General features: G+C 43.3%; 1 protein-coding gene across 2 annotated transcripts in view; it reads right to left on the bottom strand.

Annotated features, from left to right (window-relative positions):
• Positions 1 to 16,702: 16,702 nt before the first annotated feature.
• The window catches only part of LOC136830834 (DNA-binding protein SMUBP-2-like), a 713,243-nt gene continuing 702,992 nt past the window's right edge, over positions 16,703 to 26,953 (bottom strand). For both annotated transcript variants that reach the window (XM_067090812.1, XM_067090810.1), the window contains exons 17-18: positions 23,875 to 24,024; positions 16,703 to 23,569 (exon numbers count right to left, since the gene is read on the bottom strand). In XM_067090812.1, the coding sequence (XP_066946913.1) occupies positions 23,411 to 23,569; positions 23,875 to 24,024 (309 nt within the window). In that variant the 3' untranslated portion in view covers positions 16,703 to 23,410. The remainder of the gene's footprint in view (positions 23,570 to 23,874; positions 24,025 to 26,953) is intronic.

The following is a 26,953-nucleotide window of genomic DNA, read 5'->3' as shown; positions in this document are numbered from 1 at the left end:
AAATTTAAGTAAAATTCAAGAAATTAGATAACGAAAATTAATTCAACAAAAATAAATACAGATAAATAAAAGTAAAAACGAACTAAAAACATGAAAATTAAAATGGTAATGAAATAAAAATATAAAAAATTAAAGCTGAAATAATAAAAAATATTAAAAGCTAAAAATCAATAAAATTAAAGATAAGTAATTAAAAATGAATAACAATAAAAAAAATATATATGAAAATATGTAAGGATGAAAATAGATTAAAAAATATACTAATATAAATAAAAATAAGTAAATATAAATAAAAAAAATCATTAAAATTAATGACAAACATTTATGAATAAGTAACAGTAAGAAATAAATAAATAAAAATATATAAATACAAATAAAATAAACAAATATAGATAAAATTAAAAATAAATATAAATAAAATTTATTCTAAAAGAATAAATGTAAACAAAATTTAATAGTAATAAAAATGAACAAATAAACGAAAATAAAAATAAATACAGTTTGTGAGGGCGTCAAATCGCCTCTCCATTCTTGTGTTTCGCTCCTCATATGTACATTAACCACGTCATACATGTTACTTGTTATTATTTCAGATTCTTTATGTATCTCATTGTATGCATCATTGTACGGCTTTTCTGCTGATATAGATATCTGCCTTTACATGTTCTGTAACGCATTATATATGTCTTTTTATGCCTGTTAACAAACACAAATTCTGTATGAACGCAGCGGGGGGCTGCAGGTCGCCCACTACCTTTCCGTCCGCTTTCCACATTATAAACACCTGTCGAGAACAATATAAAATCAGTCTTTCACTTCTGACATTTCTTGAACCTCACACTGATGACCCCGGAGTGACAGGTAGCGCGGTTTTGGCCCAGCCATTCACGTACTAAAAACGGCTGCAGCCTACCATGAGAGAGCCTTTAGCACACTAATTGCAGCGTCAAAGTTTAGGCCTCTCATAGCTCCTCCCTGGTGGAAACCGTGCCATTAACGGACTAAATACGCCGTACCCAAAAAGGCACGTTTTGGCCCTTCGTTCGACCACACAAACAATCAGCACCATTAACGGACTCGATACGGCGCATTTTCCCCGCGTTTTGGTGCATGAGCAGTAAAGATGTCGGAAGTTGAACTTTAATGCAAACCTGCGAGCATTGTCTGTAACCCCCCTCTCGTCAACAAAGCCAGACACGGTCAAACCTCCTCTGTTTTCACAGCAGAACACAGCATCATGGCTCCTGTGCGCAGACGTGCACTTTCGCATGGTGTGCATCTCAGACGATGCTATTATATCTGACATCACCATGATGGCGCTCCCAGAGGAGGTGTTCAACAGAATCTCCCCCTGACTTGACACGCAGCTGGACAAGGTCACATACACAGCCTTGAAGGATAACCTCATCCAAACTTACTTCATGCCCGTGACTGAGAGAGCACAGCGCGCACTCGACCTATTATCCCAGCCCCTCGAAGAAGCATCACCCAGGAAGCCTGGGACGAACTACGGGGGTTGGTAACACTGCCAGGCCGCAACAAAACAGGGAGGAAGAGGACGGTAGACTTAATGAGAGCAATCTTCCTTCGGTGCCTCCCACCGGAAGTTAGGGCCCTCAACACGGACGCCTTAGTCGATGTCACCCAGAAAATACACGAGGCCACCAAGGCCTCGAAACACGCAGCCCCCACCCTGGGAGCCTGCAGCCTGATGGAGGAGAATGACGACAGCGAGGGAGACATCAACGTCGTTTACAGGAAGAAGACACCATTCAGGAACACAGGACATGGTCAAACCCAGCGTGGTGCTTCTTCCATAGAGAATTCAGCACCAACGCCAAGAACTGCAGACCTCCCCGTTCCTTTCCAAAAAAACAACAAAAGCAGCCACAAGTAACAGCAGTGGCCACAAAATCCAACTCCCCCCAACCAGCAGGTTTCTTTATCAGAGACGAAATTTCAAAGCGGTGCCTGCTGGTAGACACGGGAGCAATGCAGTCAGTCTTCCCGCCTTCCGAGGAAGATTTAGAAAAGATACCTGACTCAACACCTGCCCTCATAGCAGCAAACGTAACTCCCATCCACATGTATGGCACAATGACCCGGACTATCTCCACTCTGGGCCGCAGATACCACTGGCCCTTCGTCATGGCGGAGGTTAAGTTCCCTCTGTTGGGCGCAGACTTCCTGGGACACCATGGACTTCTGGTTGACGTCAGAAGACAACACCTCCTCGACACAGGAACCTGCCACTCCTGTCAGCTCTCCACCGGACCTGGAATGCCCACGATCTGCTCCACAGCCCCTAATGGCTCCACATCCCTCCTACAGGAGTTCCCAGATGTATTCAAACCAGAGCTATGCCAGTCACCAAAGGCTTCAGCAAAGAACGGCATCTTCCTTCATATCACCACGACGGGCCCACCAACCCACGCCAAGTTCCAATGACTGTCCCCTCAAAAGTTACAAGACGCCAAACGGGCCTTCGCAGAGATGGAATAGATGGGCTTCTGTAAAAAAGCATCAAGCCCGTGGGCGTCTCCCCTCCACATGGTAAAGAAGTCCAGTGGTTCATGGAGGCCCTGCAGGGGCTAACAGAGCTCGAATTTACTGACAACACTAGACCACTACCCCCTCCCAAACATGCAAGACCTGACGGGCGCCCTACACGGCACGAAGATTTTCTCCAAGATGGACCTCCTGGAGTCATACTTCCAAGTCCCTGTGCATCCCGACGACGTCCCAAAGACCGCCATCATCACGCCCTTTGGGACTTAAACATTTTCCTATTCCACCTTTGGTCTCAGGAGCGCAGGTACCACATTCCAGCGCCTGATGGACACTATCTACAGGGGATCTGCCTTTCTGTGTCTGCTACGTCGACAACATCCTCATCTTCTCCAGGTCCCCAGAGGAACACCTTCGCCACATCCGCGCCATCCTGAAATGTCTGCAGGAGAGCGGACTAGCCGTCAGGTTCGACAAATGCATTTTCGGGACAGAAAAAGTAGATTTCCTTGGCCACGAGATTTCCCCAGCAGGAGTGCGCCCCACGACCTCTAAAGCAAAAGCTATAGAGAATTTCCCGAAACCACAAACCATCAAGGCACTTCAGGAGTTTCTCGGGATGATAAACTACTACCGACATTTCATCCCAGACGTCGCCCACACCATGTACCCCCTGACACCAATCCTGAAGGGCAAGCCAAAAACACTAACCTGGGAGGCTCCGCAGCAGCAGGCATCCATAGAAACAAAGACAGCCCTCGCCAATGCTATTACCTTGACTCACCACAACCCCGCAGCCGCCCTCAGACTGACAACGGACGCCTGCAACATCACCTGCGGCGCAGTACTCGAGCAACTAGTGAACAGCGACCCACAACCCTTGGCCTTCTTCAGCCACAAGTTTTCACCAGCAGAGACCTGCTACAGTGCCTTCAACAGGGAGCTGCTGGGTATCTACCAGGCTGTGAGACACTTCAAGTACCTGCTGGAGGGGACCGAATTCATGATCCTAACAGATCACAAACCCTTGGTGCACACATTTGTAAAGCCGGGAGACGCATGGTCTGCAAGGCACCAGCGACACCTCACCACCCGATGCCCTGTTGAGAGTAGAAATCAATTCCCTTCACCTCAGCATCGACTACAAAGACCTGGCAAAAGAACAAGCAGCAGACCCAGAGTTGGAAGACTACAGAACAGCAGTGACGGCTCTGAAGTGGGCAGACGTGCCCTTAGGAAGCTCGAACACAACTCTCCTCTGCGACACCAGCACAGGCTGCCCCCGCCCCCTAGTAACTGCCTCGAGGAGGAAGCAGGAGCTCAACATAGTCCACAGTCTCTCCCATCCATCAGGGCACACAACAGCGCACCTCATGACTGACAAGCTCATCTGGCATGGCATCAACAAGGACGTCCGACAGTGGGCAAGGAGCTGCATCCCATGCCAGGTGAGCAAAACATCCCGGCACACAGAATCCGGAGTTGGCAACTTCCACCAGCCTCGTCGGCACTTCGGCCACATCCACATTGACGTCGTCAGGCCTCTTCCGCAGTCGGGAGGAGCCAGATACCTCATGACAATCATAGACAGCTCCTTCCACTGGCCCGAGGCAACCCCCATGGAGGAGGCATCAACAGCGTCATGCACAGAGGCCCTCCTCTCCAGTTGGATCAGCCATTTCAGAGTGCCAGACAGCATCACTACAGACAGGGGTCCAGCCTTCCTGTCAGAACTCTGGGTCTCCTTGGCACACCTGATGGGTACAACACTACACAGCACAACAGCCTACAACCCCGCAGCAAACAGGATGGTCGAGAGGGCACACTGCTCCCTTAAGGCAGCTCTCATGGCACATTGCACTGACAAGAGCTGGAAGGCACAGCTCCCATAGGTCCTGCTGGGTCTCCGCACCGCACTGAAAGCAAATGGCGATGCCTCCCCTGCTGAGAAAGTATATGAGGAGACACTGGCTGTTCCCAGAGAATTCTTCCCGCTGTCAGCCAACGGAGCTGACACCCGCCTCCCAAGGTTGAGGGAATTCGCACAGAAGTTCGCACCCTGCCAAAAGACCTTCACCAACAGAACCACCACCTACAGCCCACCCGCTTTATACTCCTGCACCTACGTCTTCGTCAGGGTGGACGCCCATCGACCGCCCTTAACCAGGCCCTACAGGGGCCACCACAGAGTCATCAAGCAGGCGGCCAAGGCATACCTCCTTGACATCCACGGGCATGAAGACTGGGTCACCATCGACAGACTAAAGCCGGCATTCCTGTTGGACAGCGAAGTACGCGAGGAGGCAGGCAGGTGCCCCAGAGCTCCCCCTCAGTACTTACCCACAGACACATCTGCCCCCCCCACCAAAGTGGGGTCCAGGGCGGCCCTGGGGACACACCGAGCCAAGCCCAGATGTCAGTCGCACCCAACGCCCACAGTTTTCCAGGAGTAGGGGCCCACTCCAGCTACCTCAGTGATTGCATGATTAATGTTGTTTCATCCAATAATTGCTCCTCTAATTATTGTCTTGGGGGTTAGTATTTGCAAGGGCGTCAAATCGCCTCTCCATTCTCGTGTTTCGCTCCTCATATGTACATTAATCACATCATATATGTTACTTGTTATTATTTCAGATTCTTTATGTATCTCATTGTATGTGTCATTGTACGGCCTTTCCGCCGATATATATATCTGCCTTTACATGTTCTGTAATGCATTATATATGTCTTTTTATGCCTGTTAACAAACACAAATTCTGTATGGATGCAGCGCGGGCCACAGGTCACCCGCTACCTTTCCGTCTGCTTTCCGCATTATAAACACCTGTCAAGAACAATACAGAATCAGTCTTTCACGTCTGACATTTCTTGAACTTCACAAGTTGAATAACAGTAAAGACAACTATTAAATAAATGCAAATAAAAGTAAAGGAAAAATACATAAAAATCATTAAAAATTCAAATAAATTAGAAAATTATAAATAATAATTTAAAAATAATTAAAATATTTTAAAAATATCATACTTATAAGAATGAATGAAAATAAATATAGAAAACAATATTAAACAAATATATAGAAAAAATAAGCAAGAATAAATTAAAATAATATTTAAAAGCAAATAAAAAATATTTGGAAATTATAATAAAGATATAAAAAATAAGAGAACATAAAACAAATATAAATTGCAAAAATAGTAAATTAAACAAAAAAGATTAAACAAAAATAAATAAATATATCAATAACTAAAGATAATTAAAATTAAAAATCATACAAATAAACTGAAATAAACAGAAACTAATATATAAAAAATAAATAAAAACAGGTGAACTGGAGAATGAAAGCATAAAAATGCAGAAGATCCTACAAGTTAAACATCCTGCTATCCCTTCCATGGTTCATTCCAGCAATAGATGTCTGCATTAAAGAGACAAAGAAGAAAGATAGTTCGGAAGAAGAAGTCAGAAACAAGTTTTTGCAGCATGATGAGAGGCATATAAATGACAGGAAAACCTATGCTGACGGATCAAAATCGGAAGATGGAGTAGGATGTGCAGTGATGTGTGAGGGGGGAACCATATATAAAATAGTTATCAGACTCCTCAACCATTTTCACTACTGAAGCAACAGCCATAGTTGATGCTTTAAATCTTGCATCTGATAAGGGATTTTGACAAAGGAAAAATCTATTTCTGAGGGAGGCCCTGTGTCACCCGGTGAAATTCCTATTAAGCACGAATTTCTAGGTATAGATATTGCTAAATATACCAGAGAAAAAAGCTATCAGGAATGCTGGGGTTACTACCCCAGATTGAACATCTATTATGAAATAGACGTCGGTATAGATATGGGTGAGTGATTGTTGTCACTGCCACAGGACTGCACTCTGTAGACATCCCAATGACAAAACCCGGAACGTGAGGAGCCGATCCAACGCCCCACACTCACCGCCCGCCAACCGGCGACCCCAGCGCCATCTGTACTCATTCCAGGCTAGCACCCCCACAAGCTTGGTATGCCTACTGGGAGGAAACCTAGATTCCGGATGGGTTGGGTGACACAGGGCCTCCCTCAGAAATAGATTTTTCCTTTGTCAAAATCCCTTTTCTGAGCTCGTCCCTGTGTCAGCCGGTGAAATCATGACAGATAATCATACTAAGCTTTGGTGAAAGTCTAAAAGGAACGAACAGTTAGGTGAACATGTATAAAAACACTATTACTGAAAATAGTTTTAATTATCCCCAAAACATGATTAAATACAAAAGGTATAGACAGAGAAACTGAGTTATAACTAGTGATATAATTAATACCACAGTAAAGGACATGAGAAACAACTATGTACATAATTAATACTATGGTGGAAAGGTACCAAAACTAAATAAACGACAGAAAATTTGTAAAGGTACCTCCGGACTTAAAACTAAATCACAGTAAGTATAACATGTCACAAACTTAAAAACTAACACCGCAAGATTGTACATCATAATATCAGGGCCAGTAAATGAGGCATGCTGGTCCAGGAGAAAATGGAGGGCAAGTAAATGAGGCAGGTGGGCCGGGGGAAAGGTTAATTAAAGGTTAATTAAGGCGGAGGGACAATGCTCCCTACAGCCACAGCAGGAACTTCAGAGCTTCCAGTGATTTCAGATAGTGGCGTTTAAACACTGATGGAGATTTCCAGCCCGTATACTTCTTAAGCTCACCAAAATTCATATTATGAAAATAATTAGTGGAGGTAGCCACTGCTCGGATATCATGAACCTTAGGGACTGAATCCGGGTTAGCTTGTTTAATGAAGTATAGAATTTGTTGTCTGATAGCCTTTAAAGAAAGCGTTCCTCCTTTTCCCTGATAAAAAGAGGACCAGACAAACATTGAGAAGTTCTCTGTAAATAGGCCCTCAAGGTAGCAACTGGGCATAAAGACAGGTCTTGTGGAAGAGGAACAACCTTCCAAGGGGACCACCTATCCTGAGGGTCTTCATTTTTTGCTAAGAACCTTTGATCTGGGGAAAGAAGAACTTCTCCTGACGGAGAAAATCCACATGATTTGCACCACTAGAGAGAGCAGACAGTTCTGATATTCTGGCACCTGAAGCTAGACTAATTAGGAACAACGTCTTCCTTAACAGATTCAAATAAGAACATTGATCGTTATTAGTTTCTGAGGCTAATTTTAGAACATCGTTAAGAAACCAGGAAACCGTATGTGGACGGGTCGCTGGTCTCAAACGAGCGCATGCTCTGGGGATGGACGAAAAATATGAATCTGTTAAATCAATCTTGAAGCCATGCAAAAACACCTTTTTCAAAGCTGATTTCGCTGTGGTAATGGTGGCCGGAGCCAGACCCTTTTCAAACAGTGACCTAAAGAATGATATTGCCAAATTGGTGGTCATGACTTGAGCTTCAGATTCCTTTCAAAAAAGATGCCAACTTTTTAACTGCTGAATCATACTGTCTGAGGGTAGAATCTCTTTTATCTGATTCCAGAAACAGAGTATTAACGTGGATCAATATCCGCACCTCTCTGAGCAGTGAATTTCATAAAGTCCATAAAGCCAGGGCATTCAGAATTCTTGAGGAAGCTGACACAGTCCGTGTTTGCACTATTTGAGTCAGCTGTGGCTTGGGTATTTGAAGACACCGGAGTTTGAGCTCCAGAAGAAGAGGGAACCAATTGCTCTTCAGCCAGTTGGGAGCTACCAAGGCCACTTGACCTTTGAATGACCTGAGCTTGTGTAAACACTTTCATCAGCAGGTTTATTGGTGGAAACAGATAGATTTTCTGCCATTTGTTCCAGTCCACTGACATTGCATCCGTGGCGTGAGCTCAGAGGGTCCAGGTTGGGAGCAACATAACAATGGAGTTTGTGATTGCTCTCCGTGGCAAACAAGTCCACCTGAAGGCCCGGAACCTGACGGCAGATCCATTCGAAAGAAGCCTTGTCCAGGGACCATTCTGACTCCAGCGGAGTTAACCTGGACAGGAAGTCTGCAATGACATTCGGACTCCTGCTAGGTGGGTAGCTGACAGGTGCCAGCTGTGTTTCTCCGCCAGGAGAAAATGGCTATCATCACTTGGTTTATCCGGCTCGATTTGGAACCCCCCTGTTTATGCAATGTACCACTACTGCGCTGTCCAACACCAGCCTGATATGAATCTGGTTGGTGGGGCAAAGTTTTTTCAGAGTTAGAAACACTGCCATCGCCTCCAAAATGTTTATGTGGAACTGACGGAACAGTGTGGACCATGTACCCTGTACCTTTTCTTTTGGTGAGTACCCTCCCAGCCGCTTAAAAGCGTCTGTGTGGATTATTAGAGCTGGGGAGGGAATTGAAGGGAACTGACTTTGAAAGACTTTTGACTGTGGACCACGGCCGGAGTCTTTTCCTCAGCACCGGAGGAATTAATGACACTTTGTCCCTGAGCTTGACATTGGCTCGTCTCCGCCACACTCTGTTTATGTCTTTCAGTTTTGCTTTTAGGAGCAGATCTGTTACAGATGCGAACTGAAGAGAACCCAGGATTCTTTCATGTTCTGCGAGAGGCTTTCCTGCCTTTGAGGAAATGCCTGGTGGCTTTGGCTATCTCTCTCCGTTTGGCTGGCGGAATAGACAGTTTGTGCGAGTCCAGATCCCACTGGATACCCAGCCACTGAAATCGAGCCTCCGGAGTTAGGCGGGATTTCGCCCTGTTTATCTGAAAGCCTAGGGACTCCAGAAACTCGATCCCTATGGCCGTAGCTCTCCGGCACTCCTCGGCGTTGGATGCCCAAATTATCCAATCGTCCAGGTATGCGGCCAGCGATATCCCCGGGACCGTGAACTGCTGCACTACCATTTCCGCCAGCTTGGTGAAAATTCTGGGCGCTATGTTGAGCCCGAATGGCATGACCCTGAACGAGTAGGCTTGTTTCCCCAGTCTGAAACCTAGGAAGGAGAAAAGTTTCGCGCAATCGGGACGTGATAATATGCGTCTGAAAGATCTATAGAGGTGGTGGACGGCTCCACGAGGAAGTAGAGTCCGTACCTGCGCGATTGTAAGCATGCGAAATTTGTCGATTGTATATAAAGATTGAGACGCGACAGATCAAAGATTACCCTTTGTTGACTGGAGTCTTTCTTGGGAACACTGAACAGCCTGCCTTGAAATTTCAGGTGTCTCACTTTCTTTATGGCCCTCTTTTGGAGTAATTCCGCCGCAAAGTCCCGCAGAGCTTTGGAAGACGGTTGATGAACTCTGATCAGTGGGGGAGGGCCCTTGACCCAACTCCACCCCAAACCTTTGGAGACTATACTGTGGGCCCACGGACTGAAGGTCCACTGGTCCCTGAACAGGTGAAGTCTGCCGCCCACCTGATTGGTCTCACTGGGAAGGTGAAGGCTTGCCTCCTCTACCTCGGCCTCCTCTCCCCAAGGAGAGGGATCGCAAGGCAGCCTTGCCTCTGAAGGAGGCTCTTGCTCTACTCCCCCTTGCATTCCTGTTAAGGCCTCGAAACGACCTCTGGCCCTCACAGGAGAGGTTATACACAGGAGACGTTACGAAGGTAGGCGCGGCAAGGGAGTGCTGAGTTGGCTGCACCAGCACGAACTGTTGAGGCTGGGCCTTCGAGGTAGAAGGCTGGCCAACTGGCGAGACAGGTACAGCCTGGACAACGGCCTGTTGGTGATGTCTTCTGTGCCTCCTGTATCTCTTACCAGGCCTGTTTTGGGGCCCAGCGGACTCGGGGGCTTTCCTTTTGAAAGCAGGGATACCCCAGTGGGAGCGCAGGCTCAGATTAGCCCTGGTTGCCTCAGCCAGGACATTGTTGATCTCTCCTTCGGGGAAGATACTAGCCCCCCAGAAGGAGCTTTTCATGAGCTTGTTAGGCTCATGTCTTATGGTAGCGTCGGCGAAGATGTATTTGCGGCAGTTCATCCGGCGCTACCATGAAGTCAAACAGGTCCGCCTGAAATCCTGCTAAAAGAGACTTCGTCAGGACCTGGAAGAGTGGCTCCTCGGAGTACATCACTGAGGTGGATTCCGCCAGGCAGAGGAAGTTCAGTGATCAGCTCAGCCGACACCTAGTCTCAAACTCTGCTTTCAGGAGGGCTTCCGGCAGTTTGGGAAGCTGCTCACTGAATAAGGTGGATGCACAATCTGGGTCCAGCTTACCTGACGTAAAAGTAGCCGGGCATCCTTCCAGAAATCATCGAATCTCGGGAAGATCAGTGAGGTGGGATCAGTCTCCTGGAGCTGAGGGCGCATGCCTGGGCGGTCGCAAGAGCCACCTTAGTCATGCAAGGGGTTGGGACTTTATCACCCAACGAGAACATCGTGAAGTTGCCCTTGAAGGGGGTCAACCCGTGTTCTCCGCCTGCCACTCATTAAATGTGCGCAGCAATGTAGACTGCAGCCTGGTCCCTTGGGAAGATAACTGTCTCCTTTAGGGACCTTATCCGTCCTCACCCAAGCTTCCTCCATCAACCTGGCGAAGCCTGGGTAGGGGGCAGCAGGTCAGAGGAAAGAATTCCAACTCCTGAAGCCTGCGCTGTGCCTAGACCCTCGATCGTTAGGGTATCTTCATGCCGGGAGCATGAAGGGCCAAACGCCAAGGATTTCCCTTGTCAAATGGAGGAGGCGGAGGCATCCGGAATGGGGTAATGTACCGCCGACTCCACCGGAGCGCATGAACCCGGAGAGCATACTCTCCTGGCTCTGCAACCTCTCCGTAAGCTTGTTGAGCTTAGCATCCACCTCCGAGGTAACTTCTGCAGAAGTATACCGGCAAACTCCTCCGGATCAAAGGCAGGTTGGCGAGGAGGGCTAGCCTTAGCTGCCCTCGAACTCGCTCCCTTAGCAGAGGGAGTGGCCTTGCTTGTGGAAGCCGCCGGACTAGTATCCCGTGGCTTCACCAGAGGGAAAGGGGTTGCTTTGCGGGAGGTTGCGGACTTATAGCCCTTCGCCTTCCAAGACTTCTTCAACTTGGGGACAGTCGATTGTGACCTGTCCTCCAAGTAAGAAGACTTTTGGAAACCCTGAAATGAAGAAGTGGTGGATGAAGGGGAATCAAAAAGGGAGCCCGCCCCCACTGCCTCACTTACCTCCCTACCTACCTCCTGGTCCTGTTCTGTATTCATCGGCTCCAGGTCAAGGTTTATGGCCGCCACTTCCTCCGACACCGCCACGTACAAATTCTCGTCCTGGGAAGGCTGGGTTTCTACCCGGATCTGCTCAATGAGAGGAGCGGCGACTTCTGATGGAACAGCCGCTGAGATCCGGGCGCCGGGGTAAAGCAGATTACGGATGTTCTCGTCCAGAACATATGGCTTCCCCGACGGAACATTCCTTCCAAAACCAGCCACCCAGGCCCGAAGGGAACCCGGAGTCGCTAGGAGGCTTGGTCGGCCTGGAAGAGAGCAGGGACTTAATAACCGAGAGCACTCAGTGAAGAGATATATAAGCAATATATCAGGAACATAACGTCATACTTGAAACAAGTGAGGCAACCAGGTAAACTAAAGGCAGTAACTATAGGCTTACCGACTCGTCCTGGATAAGCTCAGAAGAGCGAAGCAAACCTCACAACCATCCGGTGCCACACGATGAGGTCGTCTATCCGGACTGCACAGCCCGAATGGGAACGGCAGACAACGTGCCCATAGGGCTGGTGCAGCACTGCAGTGCACCCGGGCTCCTGACAACGTACTGTCTGTAAGTGATAGACGGTATATGAACATACTAATTTAAGGTGCGCCGGAGCAGGACCGGCGGAGATAGGGACCTTAAACTATAGCAGGTAATGGAACATGCTAATTAATTTATACCGGACTTAAACCGGAGCATTCCGGCGGGATGATAAACCAGAGCGAAACATGACACACACTAAATTAAGGAGCGCCGGAGATAGTTCGACGGAGTAGGACCTTAACCTAGGATCATGCAACTCTTAATTGTAAAATCAACTTAAAAGTATAATTACTGCTGGAGTCCGGTAGTAAGTAAATGTTTAACAGCATAGGATAGCAGTACACTGCTGGTCATAGTGTTCTGGCGCGGACCCCTCCGAGATCCCGTGCCTCCGTCACTTGGTTACAGCGGGGAGGGCGGGGTAAATCATTACCCCCAGTTATTATACAGCTAGAGAACTAGGTGTGACTAAGGCCAACCTACTGAAAACCAAAACCACCGGAGTGGTAACAGGTAAGAAGGCCTGAGGAGGACCGGGACGGCAGAGAGCGGAACCAACGAGGAAGTGTTTAAACCCTGAAGGTGATCGAAGTTCAGCCCGACCCGGAGGAGAGCGAACCAACGAAACACTAGCTGAGCGGGTGACACTAGAACGGAGGCCAGGAGGGTGGGTGACTCTCAACTGGGAACCGGACTAGTCCCCCGCGGGGTGACGATCGAAGAGACCGACGTCCCACACGCGGGGAGATGACACACCACTGGCAAAGTCAGGGAGGCAGTACTTAGAAGGTGGAATCGAGAGTTATGTTCAAGTGGACGGGGGACACCCCCATACACTGACTGTAACTCCCCACGGGGCGTCGAAACAGACGTATCGACTTCCTATACGCAGGGAGACTCATGACACTCACCAAAAGTACTAGGGGAGGATAGGATAATAGCACTAGTCTAAAGCAACGCCAAACTCTCACCCTCCTCTGAAGGCGCAGCCCAGACAGTAAAAGGGAGGAGAGAGAGGAGAGGAAGAGGGGTGGAAGGGAGAGAAATTCCCGTAACGCAGTCCAACCAACAACCGACCCATAGGGCAGAAGGGCAATGCATAAAGAAGATCCCCCTTTTATTTTTCCTCTCTCCCTCATTAGAGGGAGGAGGGGATGGGGGCTTCAGATGCCCTAGCAAACCCGAAAACAAGCGGTAAGGCGGATGGAACAACAAACAGGAACTCCCTCGACCAGCCTACCCTTCCCTCCCCCGCTCAAGCAACATAGTCGGGAGAGATGGGAGCTAAGACAATGCCAAAGCCTAACCTGAATAGCCTAACCCACCGATTGGAGTGAGAGGGCTAGGCTAGGATCCCCGATTTCTGATAAGTACCGCTAAAGTTAACCAATAACAACATAAATACATGTAATATGATCAATATACAAAAATATAAGAACTTGTGCTAAGCGTATAGCCTAACCGAGCGAGGTGAACAGGAGGTAGGCAGCCAACTGGCTGCTCCTGACGCCGAGCCCGGACCACAATAAATCCCAAAATTATCCATGTCATCCATTACACTACAAATCAGAGAAACTGACAAAAGAAAGCACCACCTTGAGAGGGAATCTACTCGCGAGAGCCTGGTATAAGCTATGAATTAACTGTAAGAACCAAAATAAGGGGAGGAAGCCTCCGTGAGGAATGACGCTAATCAAGGCACCAGGAACCGCCCGACATAGATAAACGCCTCCAAAAGGAACTTCCTGAAGGGGAATTATGAAACATGAATAAAATTGTAAACGACCGAGAGAAACCCCTGCAGAAACGAGCTGTAAGGGTGTACCTCAAGGTCATCATGGTAGAGGCGGCGTAACGCCAGGAGCGCCAACATATGACCCTGTAAATATTAACTTACGTGGCCAATAACAGCCTCACTGATAATAAAACCCCACAAGAAGATGGTACTTAACTTCATAACGGTGAAACTGCTTGAAGACATGGTTAACTAAAGGAAAAATGGTAAAAAAACCAGCACAAGAAAAAAGCCTTCTTAAAGGAAAAACGTGCTAGAATGGAATGAGTACAGATGGCGCTGGGGTCGTCGGTTGGCGGGCGGGTGAGTATGGGCATTGGATCGGCTCCTCACGTTCTGGGGTTTTGTCATTGGAATGTCTACAGAGTGCAGTCCTGTGGCAGTGACAACAATCACTCACCCTTATCTATACCGACGTCTATTTCATAATAGATGTTCAATCTGGGGGTAGTAACCCCAGCATTCCTGATAGCTTTTTTCTCTGGTATATTTAGCAATATCTATTCGTGCTTAATAGGAATTTCACCGGCTGACACAGGGACGAGCTCAGAAAAGAAATTTAAATCCACAGTAATATATAGTGACTCAAGGAGTGATTTAGAAGCCCTAAAGAAGTTTAACCCTACCCATCCCTTAACTCAAAAGGCTCAGGAATGGCTTTTTTATCTTTCTGTTCGCCACAAATCAGTAAAGTTTTGTTGGATTCCTGGGCACACTGGTCTAGAAGGGAACGAACTGGCTGATAGTAAAGAAAGCAGTAGATACATTTTCTCTGTTGAAGTGTCCTATATTTTTAGCAATATTATTCTGGCACATAGATGTAGTGGCAATTTAAATTTTGATATCAAAACATCATTAATAAGAAAGGTCTAATTATCAAAAATGCTTAGTAGTTAGTAGGCCTATAGGCATTATACTGGTGCCAAAAGGTCTCGTCTTTTAAACGTTACTGTGATGCGTAACGACACCTACTGTATTTTGTCAGTCATTAAGAATTATCTGCAGTATGTAGGCCAGTACAATATGTTCTATGCCATCATTTTTTCAGGTTTAGACATGCAGAGGCAGTGTTAGAGTTATTTATTAAAAATGCGTATTACCAGATGTGGTTTCTCATTGAAATTCTGAATGTTACATCACACTCAGTGAGAGTATTTCAGGATGACGTAAACAAATCAAAGAAAACAACACTCACTATTCGATTCAGAGTAGAAATGGGTGTACTGTATTTTTTGTGTTTGTAAAGTCTTGGTTTAATTGATTTTTTCATCAAACAGTATCCCTCACATATTGGTGATAGCAAGAAAATGAAGTTTGGTAGCCTAGGCTAGACATATGCCCCCTAAAACTACTCATTTGGTAAGGTGTCATATCATTTAAAACTTTTTCTAAGTACTAATTATTTTCGAATATGTAAAAAGAATTTCAGTATGATGAAAGTTATTATCGAATCATCATTCCAAGGGAAAAATGGTCAATAAGCATGACAACAACAAGGAAAAGACAGGTATTTTTATTGTTTTGTCCTTGTTTTAAAAACAATTTTATTCTAATTAAGTCAAAGTCACACCCTCATGGTAATCCTTATTTAACAATTCTCAAGTATCATTCCAAAGCCTTAGAATAGAAAGAAATGACCTTCCTAGCCTACCCTGTCGTGTGTTTATTTACAAGACGCTTTCTAATATTTGCAATATGTACAGAAACAAAGCAAACTTCTTTGCTTCAGCTAGTTCTTCATTGGAGGGGTGGGTAGAGCTTTCGGCTAGTACGCTGTTGGTCCAGCGTTCGACAATGAAGAATTAGAGGAATTTATTTCTGGTGATAGAATTCATTTCTCGTCATAATGTGGTTTGGATTCCACAATAAGCTGTAGGTCCCGTTGCTAGGTAACCAGTTGGTTCTTAGCCACGTAAAATAAATCTAATCTTTCGGACCAGCCCTAGGAGAGCTGTTAACCAGCTCAGTGGTCTGGTTAAACTAAGATATACTTAACTTTTCTCTGCTTCAGCTACAACAGATCTCAGAATAATAATATTTCGAAATGTAGCCTACTGCCTAGTAGTCATTAACTTACCTGTAATTAAATCACATATTCTTGTAATATTTAAACTAGAGGGGAAAAAAAGCAACGTGCTGCCTCATTGAGTTCTGTCTGCACTATAGCACTGTTATGCTCGACTTGGGAATTTCAATATGGCTGCCCGAGGCCACATGCTCGGCAGGGAGATCTTTCTCGTGCACTCATTTTTAACATGTGAATAATACGAACTTTTCTTCTTCAATGGTTTTAATCATTATGTTTTATATTCTGATATAATTTTCTGTAATCTGAGGATGGCAAAAAAAGAAATCAGATGCAGTGTTATTATAAAAAGGCCTACAACTAGATTAAAGGGGCAGTGCTCTCTCTCTCTCTCTTTCTTTTTTAATCATCATGAGCCTTATATTTCTTTCATTTCTTGAGTTCTACCTTGCTTTCTCTTATGTCCCCATTTCAAAGATTTTTCATTATTTACTTTAACTTTGTGCCTTATTTCAACACTGTACTTAGTTCTTTTCCTTATCAGCAAGTCTTCATTTATTAGTAGAGTGCAGTTGTGTAACTACCAACAAAGTTAGTTTTGTCCTTGCAGAAAGAGAAATAAACTACACCTGAATTCACTTGATAGGCCAAACACTGGTATCCTGGTGAAACTGTACTATGATGTATTCAATAAGAAACAAGGGTACAACGAAATTTATTGATTTCTGACCGAAAATGACATTATGTACAGCACATATTAATAAAGAATGTGTCTGAATACCATAGATTCAAACAATAATAGCAAACCTGATGAACGTTTTAGTTACAGATTTTAACAAATAAAGTAACCATGATTAAATCCCTGCTAAGCTCACCTCCATTTAGTGGATGCCAGATATCATTATAAATACTAGGTATGTGACAAAGATTTTCACTCCTCAACTTCCACCTCATTCTCCACCAATGTCGCCATTGCAAACTTAAAACTTAACTTAGTGCCTTACTTCAACAATTTACTTCGTGTCATTATCAACTAATGTAGCAGATATCTGAACTCACTGGGTTCAAAATATTGATAATAAAAGCACATTTGATGAAGGTTTTACAATTTCAATAAATAACCTAACCATGATCAACTCTCCTTTAAGCTACACCTCAATTCAGTTAGATGTCAGACATAACTATCAATTCAAGGTTGCGATGACTTACGAAAATTAAGTTTTCTAGAAACAATACTGATTTCTCCAATACAAACCCATCACGCATTTACAGCCCACATCCATAGTCTTGGAATGTCCAAGACAATGCAGTTTTTTGTCCAACAGACAGAGAAAGAGTGACAGCCAACTAAGCATGTGTCTCCTTGATCTGCAGATATCATAAACCTGCAGTACATATTTTAACATCTGCGTATGAAGCTGGGTGAAGTTGGAGGGACAGAGGGGCAGGAAATCATCGTTTCAATAATTGATTTGTATTAAAAAAAATTTATAATAAAAAAGGGAGTTGTTTCATCATAAACCTATCACTTACCTGAAGAATGAATTATAATTAAGGTGGGATGTTTAAACTGCTGAATACCTCAAAGTAGTAAACGACTTCTAGGATCCAAGGGAGTACTTGAGGACTGAGATAAGTCAGAAGTCTAAGGCTCTGGTAACCAAGGTGGTCATTATAAGAATGGGCAAACCCCTTTGGAGTGTAAAATTAAAGTACGGTACTTGTATATGAATACAGGTAATAGCTGAACAGCAGAGGGTGCATATCCTGTACGAGAGATGTAGATGCTAGTGACCTGCTAGTCACCCTACAAGTCAATATCTCTAGGATGCCATGTATAAGAGTGAGAGGAGAAACAATTAAGAAGAGGTGGGAAGACAATTCCTGATGTTCTCCTCCAAAAGTTAGACATGGCCCACAGCTACTACAGGCCCAAAAGACTAAGCATCCATCCACTTATGAATTATATACTTAAGGAGAAATCTAGCACACATGGACTTGCACCAGCTTTCAGAAGTAGAGAGAGTCCTAATGAAATGGATGAGAACTCTTGTTATCTGATACACTGTTATAAATTCTAAGAGTGCCTTTCCTGTGCCAATGGGAGCTATGTTCTTCAAAATCAGTTTACTGGACCAATCTATAGAAAGAAAATATATACTGTCTAGAAGTGTCCCTTACAGAAGCTTGGGTTCTCCTGAGGCACAGATGAACTGCTCTTACTGGGTAAAGATCATCTTTGTTACTGATGGAGGCGGCAAGAGAAGGAATAATGACAGATACTGTTGAAGGTCCTGGCTGTCTTCACCATGAAGTCAGATGCAAACAACAAACCTATGGCTCTCTGACACTCTGAATGTGTGATTCTGACAGAGAAAATGCAATCTCAATAACCTGCCTTAATTATGCAAATTTCAGGATAAAAACAAACTCCAGCGTAAGATCCAGCTGTGAGGCTTCTACAGGGGGTTCGTATGGAGATTTGGTGAGACTCTTCAATACTAGAAAAAGATCCAATTTTGAAGCTTTGTATATCTTCAGGATCAATAATCTTCTCACAGCATCAATAACAGAACTGGATTTAACTGGCCTGGTTTCTAGTTGAAGTTATGAAAGATTGGGGAATACATTTCTGAAGTTGTCTCAGTGCATCCATCTTTCAACTTGGTCCACCTGGAGAGAACAATCCAATAGCAACTGGTAACTGAGGTAGTTGCAAAAAAACCATCAAAGGTGTGCCCCACTAGTGCCAAAGGCTCTTAGTCTTCAGATACAGTGACCATTCTAATTTAAAATTTACTTTTCATGGCTGAAACTGTCTGCTGCTAAGCAGTGCCTTTCAGGAACAAACCTGGGTACTCTCTCGACTTCATTTGCTTAAACCCAAATGAAGATTTCTACTGTAAGGTGAAATATCCAAGATATTGTGCTGCCTGATGTATATCTATCTTTTTTCCTTCTGTGATCTGACTGAATGCTTGGAGGGCTACGAAGATGGCCTTCAAATATTTACAAAGTTGGTGTACCATTTCCTGTTCTGTAGGCACTAATTTCCTTTCAACCAGTGGGCTCCCTAACCTTGGGTTGACATGTTTGTGAATTACAATCTCTCCTGGGGGAGAGACATCATTGCAACTAGCACTAAAATGTACTTAACCCCTGCGACCATTGTCGATCTCTGAAGACATTATCAACAGGGGTGGCTAGGTACCTATCTGGCTACAGCTGCAGAGAATGCATTCCAAGATGATTGTGGGAGGACAAGTTTTCCCAGGGACATGAGACACATCAAAAATTGCTAAATCTTGGCCAACATTCCCATCTGCATTAAAACTCTGGGTAAAGGATGGCAATCTTTGGATCCTGTTCTCCATCTGGTGAATTAGAGCATCCTGTGTCTGTTCCATACATCCTCTATCAAATGTTGCTCCTTGCCTAGCCATCCAGAGGTTGAGACTTCTTTGAGGCCCAACAACCACCATTAACCAGGTGCAATGCAAATGGAGGCTTGCATAGAATAAATGGGGGGATGTTATCAGCAGGCACCCTTGATGATTTACATTAACCAAGGCTCCACTCAACACTAGCCACAAATTTCAGAATTTCTGAAGACCTTCCCAGCTTGGAATTTCAACGTAGGCTGTCTAACCTTCCCTATGCTAAGGGGCCAACTGCTGCCTCCTCACTAGTCTACCTAGTGGGGATAATAGGAAGAGATGTTCATGAAAAGTGCGAGGAGAAATTTCCTGTCCATTCATCTGTAACAGGGATTAGTCTGATCACTGATTCCTCCTTGACGGTGTTGAATACTGCCTGGTTGGGGTCAAGGAGCTTCCCATGCTGATGGATGCACAGGTGGCTGTGAGTCACATTCTCCAGGAACGGGAATGGATTAAATAAATAAGATACCCTTAGACTTCTGATGTCAGCAGGACACGGAAGGTTGGAAAAGTCTTTCATTACTGGTTCCCTCTATTTCATTCATTATTGGTGGAAACTGTAATGCAAAGCACAGTGAGTGGCTAAATTCTAACTAAACAGATCAACATGGCTGGTCTGCTCTTGAGTTGCATGTAACCTTCGATTTTTTCCAGCTAATCAAGGAACCCACGCACATTTCTGGTGATAGATTAGACCTCATATTCACAGGTCTTCCAGCTATTGTCAAGTCCAAGGTCTGTGAATATATAGGCACTTCTGATCATTGCACCATTGAGATGATATCTGTCAATCAGCATGTTGCAAATGCCACCATTGGAAAAATGGTCTGACTGAAATCTAGAACCAATTAGGACCGCACTGTTGAAGCTTGTCAGGCATTTAATACTTTAGATGCTTTATTAGACCCTGATCCCAAGAAGAAGTTAAATGAAATGCTGATGGCTATTTTAATAAGATATGTCCTAGAAAGGTCATCAAATTTAGGATAAATGACCAGCCATGGTTTGATGAAACATGTAGATGAGTCTACCATGACACACAGATGATGATAGATTGCCTACTAGCCCTAGGGAAAAGACTGAACTGCTTCAAAGAGCTTTTGAAGCTAAGCAATCAGCTGAGGATGTTCCCCTCCCTGATAATTGTCATCCTCAACCTATTCTTACAAAATCTGCATTTTGCTCCAGGATAATCTTGATAGCCGTGGCAGAGAAGATCCTGATGGCTTCTTCCCTTTGTTTTTTAAAAAAGTTTCTAGCGCATTGTCTCCCAAGATTAGTAAATTTAACAGATTTTCATGTCAACACAGTATACTTGCGGATGACTGCAAGCTTAGCAATACAGTTCCTGTTCCAAAGAGTGGCACAAATATCTGAAGACTGCAGTAACTACAGGCCAACCTCTATTCTCCCTGTGCTCTCCAATGTTGCTGAAAAACTTATTTTTAAGCCACTATATAAATATGTGGAATCTAAAGGATTGTTAGCTGATAGTCAATATGCATATAGGAATCAGTCAGGTACCTGCAATGCTCTTTTAGACTTGACATGCAATTTGCAAGGGAACATTGATAGCTTTTGATTTAGTAAATCACAAGGCACTTATTTATAAACTTCAGAATCTTGGAGTGGGTGAATGTTTTAGGATTACTTCAAGATTTCCTTACAGGTAGGCAGCAGCGAGTTGCAGTGGACAAAATCCTAAGTGAACCAAGACCTATTGTGTCTGGAGTTCCTCAGGGTAGTGTTCTTGGTCCACCGTTATTTTTAGTGTGTACAAGTGATATGGTTGTAGGCCTGGAAAACAAGATTGTTTAGTATGCTGATGATGCAACACTTGTGGGTGAAGTAAAGTCTCAACTTATGAGAAAGAAAGCTGCCCTCAGCATCAATCAGGACATGGACCGGATCAGGGAATGGTTTAGTCAGTGGGGTACGAGGCTGAACTCCAGTAAAATGAAAACACTATTAATTAGCAGATCTGGTACAGATTTTCCACACCATCCTCCCCTTCAGATCGATGGAACTTTGCTGAATGAGTCTGAAGCTTTAATTATTCAAGGTGTAACTTTTGACAAATATCTTACTTTTGAGATACATCTAATGAAAGTTTCAGCAAATACCACACAAAAGTTAGGTATTGTTTGTAAGGCCTCATATATTTATAACAGTGATAAAATCAATGCAAACTGTTTTAGGTCATTTGTGCTTCCTTTACTAGAATACTGTTCTCCGGTGTGGATGTCTGCCTCTGCCAGAGATTTATCTCTTCTAGACAGAGTGGTTCGTGGTGGTAGGTTTTTGTTTCCTAATAGTAGCAGTTATGACTTAGACCATCGACGGATGGTCTCTTGTTTGTCTCTTTTCCATATGTTGTATTTTTAACAGAGATCTTTCACATTCACAATTGATCCCTGATCCCTTTTATCTGCTGAGAGCAACCAGGTTTGCTGAACAGCCGCACCAATATGGAATAAATATGCCTCGCTGTCAAACTCCTCAGTTCCAGAGGTCCTTTACTCCTCACACCGCTGGACTGTAGTACAATTTGAACCTCAGAAGTTCAAGCAAAGATGCAATGCATTACTACCCTAATACTATTCTCCTTGCATTTTAATACATTTTTACCTATTTATTAATTTATCAATTTTTTTTTCTTTTTTAATAAGTGTGATCTCTTCTTTCTATATTTCCCTTTACCTCCTCTTACTTCTTCCTAATGAACCCCATATTCTTTGGAAGCCTGAACTCTAAGTCAGTGGCCCCTGTGGGCTTGTTCCATATGAATTGGTTTCATCTTCTGGAAAATAATAATAATAATAATAATAATAATAATAATAATAATAATAATAATAATAATAATAATAATAATAATAATAATAATAATAATAATAATAATAATAATAATAATTCCTCACTAAACTGGCAAGGAGGTCCAGCACCATCCTGAAGCATAGAGAAATCTTGGCTAATAGATAACACCATTCTACTGATCTCTAACGTCCTCCAGTGACTTGGTTCCTTCTGAAAGCAGAACACTGGCAGTTCCTAAGATCCCTTCCTGACAACTGTGCATAAATAGAAACTCCTATATGAGGCAGCCCAATTTGTGTAGTTAAAAGAGAAGAGGAGTATGATACCTGTTTCGAAAGAGCCTCAGTTGGAGAGAAGTGAAGAAGAGCCTGTGAAAAGCAGCTCTGGTACAACAGAACTATGTGGCCACAGTTCAGAGGCAAGAAAAGAAGAAAATTGGCCATGCGTCTAGATCCTCTGCCTTCCATCCTCAGCTTTACATATGCAACATCAGATAGTGCACTGGCCAAGGGCAGGTCAAAACTAACAAGGTTGTCCTGGGTTCATGGTGGAAACTCAGCTTCTGCTGTCTCTCCAATTTCAAAATACACACAAAGAAATACCTCCAGAAAGAGACCTTGTCCTGAAGGACCACAGCTACCATGAGTTCAGTGAAAACAACAAAATCTTGGCTTGGGCTGAATTTTGTCCTCTTGGCCAAAATAATCAGATTCCTTGAAGTCACTAGCGGGAGGACAGTCAACATCCTGTTTGGGGTCACAGGAGCTGGGCAGGCAAAAAAGCCCCTTCTAAAAAATGATTACCCAATAAAGATGAATAGGAAACTTGTGGCAAAAAAGATGCAACAGTTGCAAAATAAATAATGGAACAAGGAGCTTACTGCAATCCTGAAGTAAAGAAAATTCTGGGACTTCTGCTCAGCTGTTAACAGCTATAGACACAAAAAATTAAGCCAGGTAGTTGACTAGTTCCTAAGGGTTAAGGTGATGCATGTATAGAGGGTTACTGTGTTAGACAAAAGATTGCAATGTTTGGGGCATTCAAAGACCACGAAAATGGTTGGTTAAGTGATGAGTTTGCAGCAAACATAATGAAACATAAAGAAAATAATCCATCTTAACCTATATACAAACAACGAGTGTACAAAAATTTTTCTTCTAACTTTTGTCCTTTGAACTTTTCTTGGGTTTCCTTTGGCTTTCTAGATCACCCATTTTCTTTTCTAACTTTTTTTGCATCTGCTTCCGCTTCTCTTCAGAAGGTTTTTTTGATGGCACTCCACTCCCAGGATACAAAACGCCTTCCTGGCTCACCATCTACAACATAAACATTTTGTGAATATGTTTGAATCATCTAAAAATATATATTCATAATTATTTATAAATCACCCGTAGCTTCCTATAGAAGCTTATCACTCTCTTCATTTAGTTGCAGGTGTAAAAAATTAGCAATTGGCTTTAAGGTAATTAAAACAGTTATCATCTAAAAATTTCAATGATAAACACCAAAGTAACATTTCTGAAATCTAAATGATGAAATCTCCGCAACATATAACAAACTTACAAAAAAATTTAGTGCTCCTGCAAACAAGGATATGATCGTGATAATTACAAATACTTACCATCCGTGCATGTCTTCGAGCTTGTTCACCACAACCGTGAATTTCAGCCATATGGTGAGATAAGCAAAATGTTTTTCTACAAAATGGACAGAGCTGGAATATCACAGTTGTTGGAGTTTTGCACTTAGGTTGAGAACAAGTATTGTTTTCCTGAAATAAAAAAAAACCTTTTCAATTCAAAATCATAAAATACTCTTTTTGGTATAGAACTCTACCCTGTAATATGGTACCTTATCCCTTAAATGGAGCTTTCTTCCATTTTACCATACAAACCTTAGTTTTCTCATTTTCCAGGCTGGGACTGCTAAACTAGTGAAATTATACTACAAAAATGAAGATACAGGCGGTTACAAATGATTGAACAGAATTAAGTTTTAGAAGTGCAACACAAAGATGTTTAGGAGTCACAAGCACGCAGCAGTAATAACTACAGCATTGCAGAACATTCTTCTTTACTCTAGCTCGAAAGTCAGTACCATGTACTTGCCAACTTTAAGTGGGATTCAAACATCTGTTCATCTATCTATCTATATATATATATATATATATATATATATATATATATATATATATATATATATATATATATATATATATATATATATATATATATATATATATATATATATATATATATATATATATATATATATATATATATATATTATACCAGGTTATACAATACAAATGAAAAGTGTAAGATACAATTAACACTTGTGTATTTTCCTTAATAGTTACACAGGGCCCTGTTGCTAATATTACGCTACTTAATTATGCAATTACAGTTGGAAGGTACTCTGAGGTGACATTCGCCGATCACTGTCTTAGAGACGCGCCCCCCAACACATCGACCGCGCATCCCCTACTGATCATTAAATTTTCAAACTGAACTTACTTAGATCGTATGGCGTTCAACGAATCAGCAGTATCTGTTCATTACCCTCAGATCACAAATACGTACACGACAACTAGCAGATTTTCCATAATGTCTCAAACACGAATTTCTATATAAATCAGTTCACCACTCCCCCTAAAAGTTCTGCGTCTCACAGGACTCACAATACTATTTCTTTTTTTTATTATTATTATTATTTTCTCTGCTATTTGTGAACTGCCATTTGAGTACCATACCGCCAGACATATGTCATCAATAATTCATGCAGAAAAAAAACTAAATTTAGCAAGCCATGGTCAAATTGCGTGATTACAATTGGCAATTACAGTGTTGTGAATTCCACACAACACATTATGAACGATGGATTATGAAATTCAGGTCTTAAAGACCAAGTGCCGAAACCAATCAGGATTATTCAGAGCAACGCATCACATTATGCTTTTTTTTTAAAGAATCATATAGGATCAATGGGGTAATAATTTTTAGCACCACACATTAACACACACAATTTTCTTAGAATGGGAGCGCAATAACCTGCAGTTCAAATAATAAAAAGACAAAAACCAGATTACTATCAATCATCAATACAAAATAATTTTGTAAAAATGCCAGAAATTGAATAAAAAGAACAAATGACATCAAACAGACATGAATAAAATCAACCACAAAAAATGAAATAAAAGAAAATGGAATGCAAGTACATAGACACGTTTATGATGTTTGCTTTTCATAACAGAACATAACACCAATACTTGTTAACCTTCATCCATATGCACATTGGATGCACTATTAATGATCCCAAGACATGCTTGCACATCATCTTCACTCTCCTCCCCCAGATAGCCAGGCAGTCCTGGGAAAGGGGTACTGGCTTATTCAGGTGCCACATCAAGGTACCTTCTTTGACGGGATGCATGTGTGACAGGTGGTACTCACCTTGGACACCGGTTTTAATGTGCTGGATCACTGCAGTGTTGCTTTTAATTTCTTTCACACGATATGGTCCTAAGTAGGCGGGCTCAAGTTTATGTTTCCTCGGTTACAGCCTTTTCAGATAGATTCTGTCCCCGATTTGTAACTTAGATGTTTGCGTGCAGAACCACCGATCATATTTCATCTGAAAATTTTCACTGGCCCTCAACAAAAAGCGCTGCATTGTCTGAAACACTCTTCAGGTCAGGTTACAGTGTTCGACACTACATAACGGTAAAGTTCTAGGGTCCATGATCACAGTGTATGTCAATGAAGGGTCCTGTCAACACACTAAAAAATACAGGCTATCTCTTATGGAGCCGATAGACACGGTATTAAGCACAAGTTTTGCCATTGGCAACATCTCTACCCACTGATTCGGACTGTCTGCCACTAAATATTTCAAAATATTTGTTGCTTCTCTATTATGGGATTCAACTAACCCACTGGCTGAAGGCTGGTAAGAGGCGATCGTGAAATGTTCCACATTCAACATTTTTGTTAGGTCCTTTATTACTTCATTAATAAATCCACTGTCACTGATTAACGTACAGGGACAGCCGAACTTCACTGTGAATGACATCAAGGCTCTGGCAACCGACACCGCAGATTTATCCACCATCGCATATGTGCGCGCATACCACGTAAACGTACCCACCATCACACACATGTACCTGAATTCCCTGTCCCCTGGGGGGAAGGGTCCCACAACATTAATATGTACTCTGGCAAATTTGATTGGCTCCACTGGCCACATTCGAGCCTTTGGAATAGTATGTCTATGGGGGATGAATTTTACAATGTCTTTTTTCATCCCTACTCACAAAAAGCATTCTCATGCCCTCTGGGGGGACCTTTCTATACCTGTATGTCCTGCATGGGGAATTACATGTATCCCGTGGACGGCTTCCTCTACCAAAGAGGGAGGAAGGATGACGCCTGGTCTCTTCTCATATTTACAATATAAGACATCTCCTTCAAGGAAGAACATATCTTTGGGTACCGTTAAGAAATCGGGAAACTCGTTACTTGTACCCCTTGCATAAGCCTTAACCTGTTCAATCCAGGGTTCAGACTTCTGATCCCTCATCACTTCTTCCACACTCCAAACACATAAATCAATCACACACTCTCTCTCACTCCCAGGGCATTCGCTTGCTGGCCCCCCTGGAGGATCAGCCCTCCCATTCTCACGGGTGGTTCGACTCGCAC

Source organism: Macrobrachium rosenbergii, chromosome 47, assembly GCF_040412425.1.
Source record: "Macrobrachium rosenbergii isolate ZJJX-2024 chromosome 47, ASM4041242v1, whole genome shotgun sequence".
Lineage (NCBI taxonomy): Eukaryota > Metazoa > Arthropoda > Malacostraca > Decapoda > Palaemonidae > Macrobrachium > Macrobrachium rosenbergii.
This window is presented reverse-complemented; position numbering and strand designations above follow the sequence as displayed.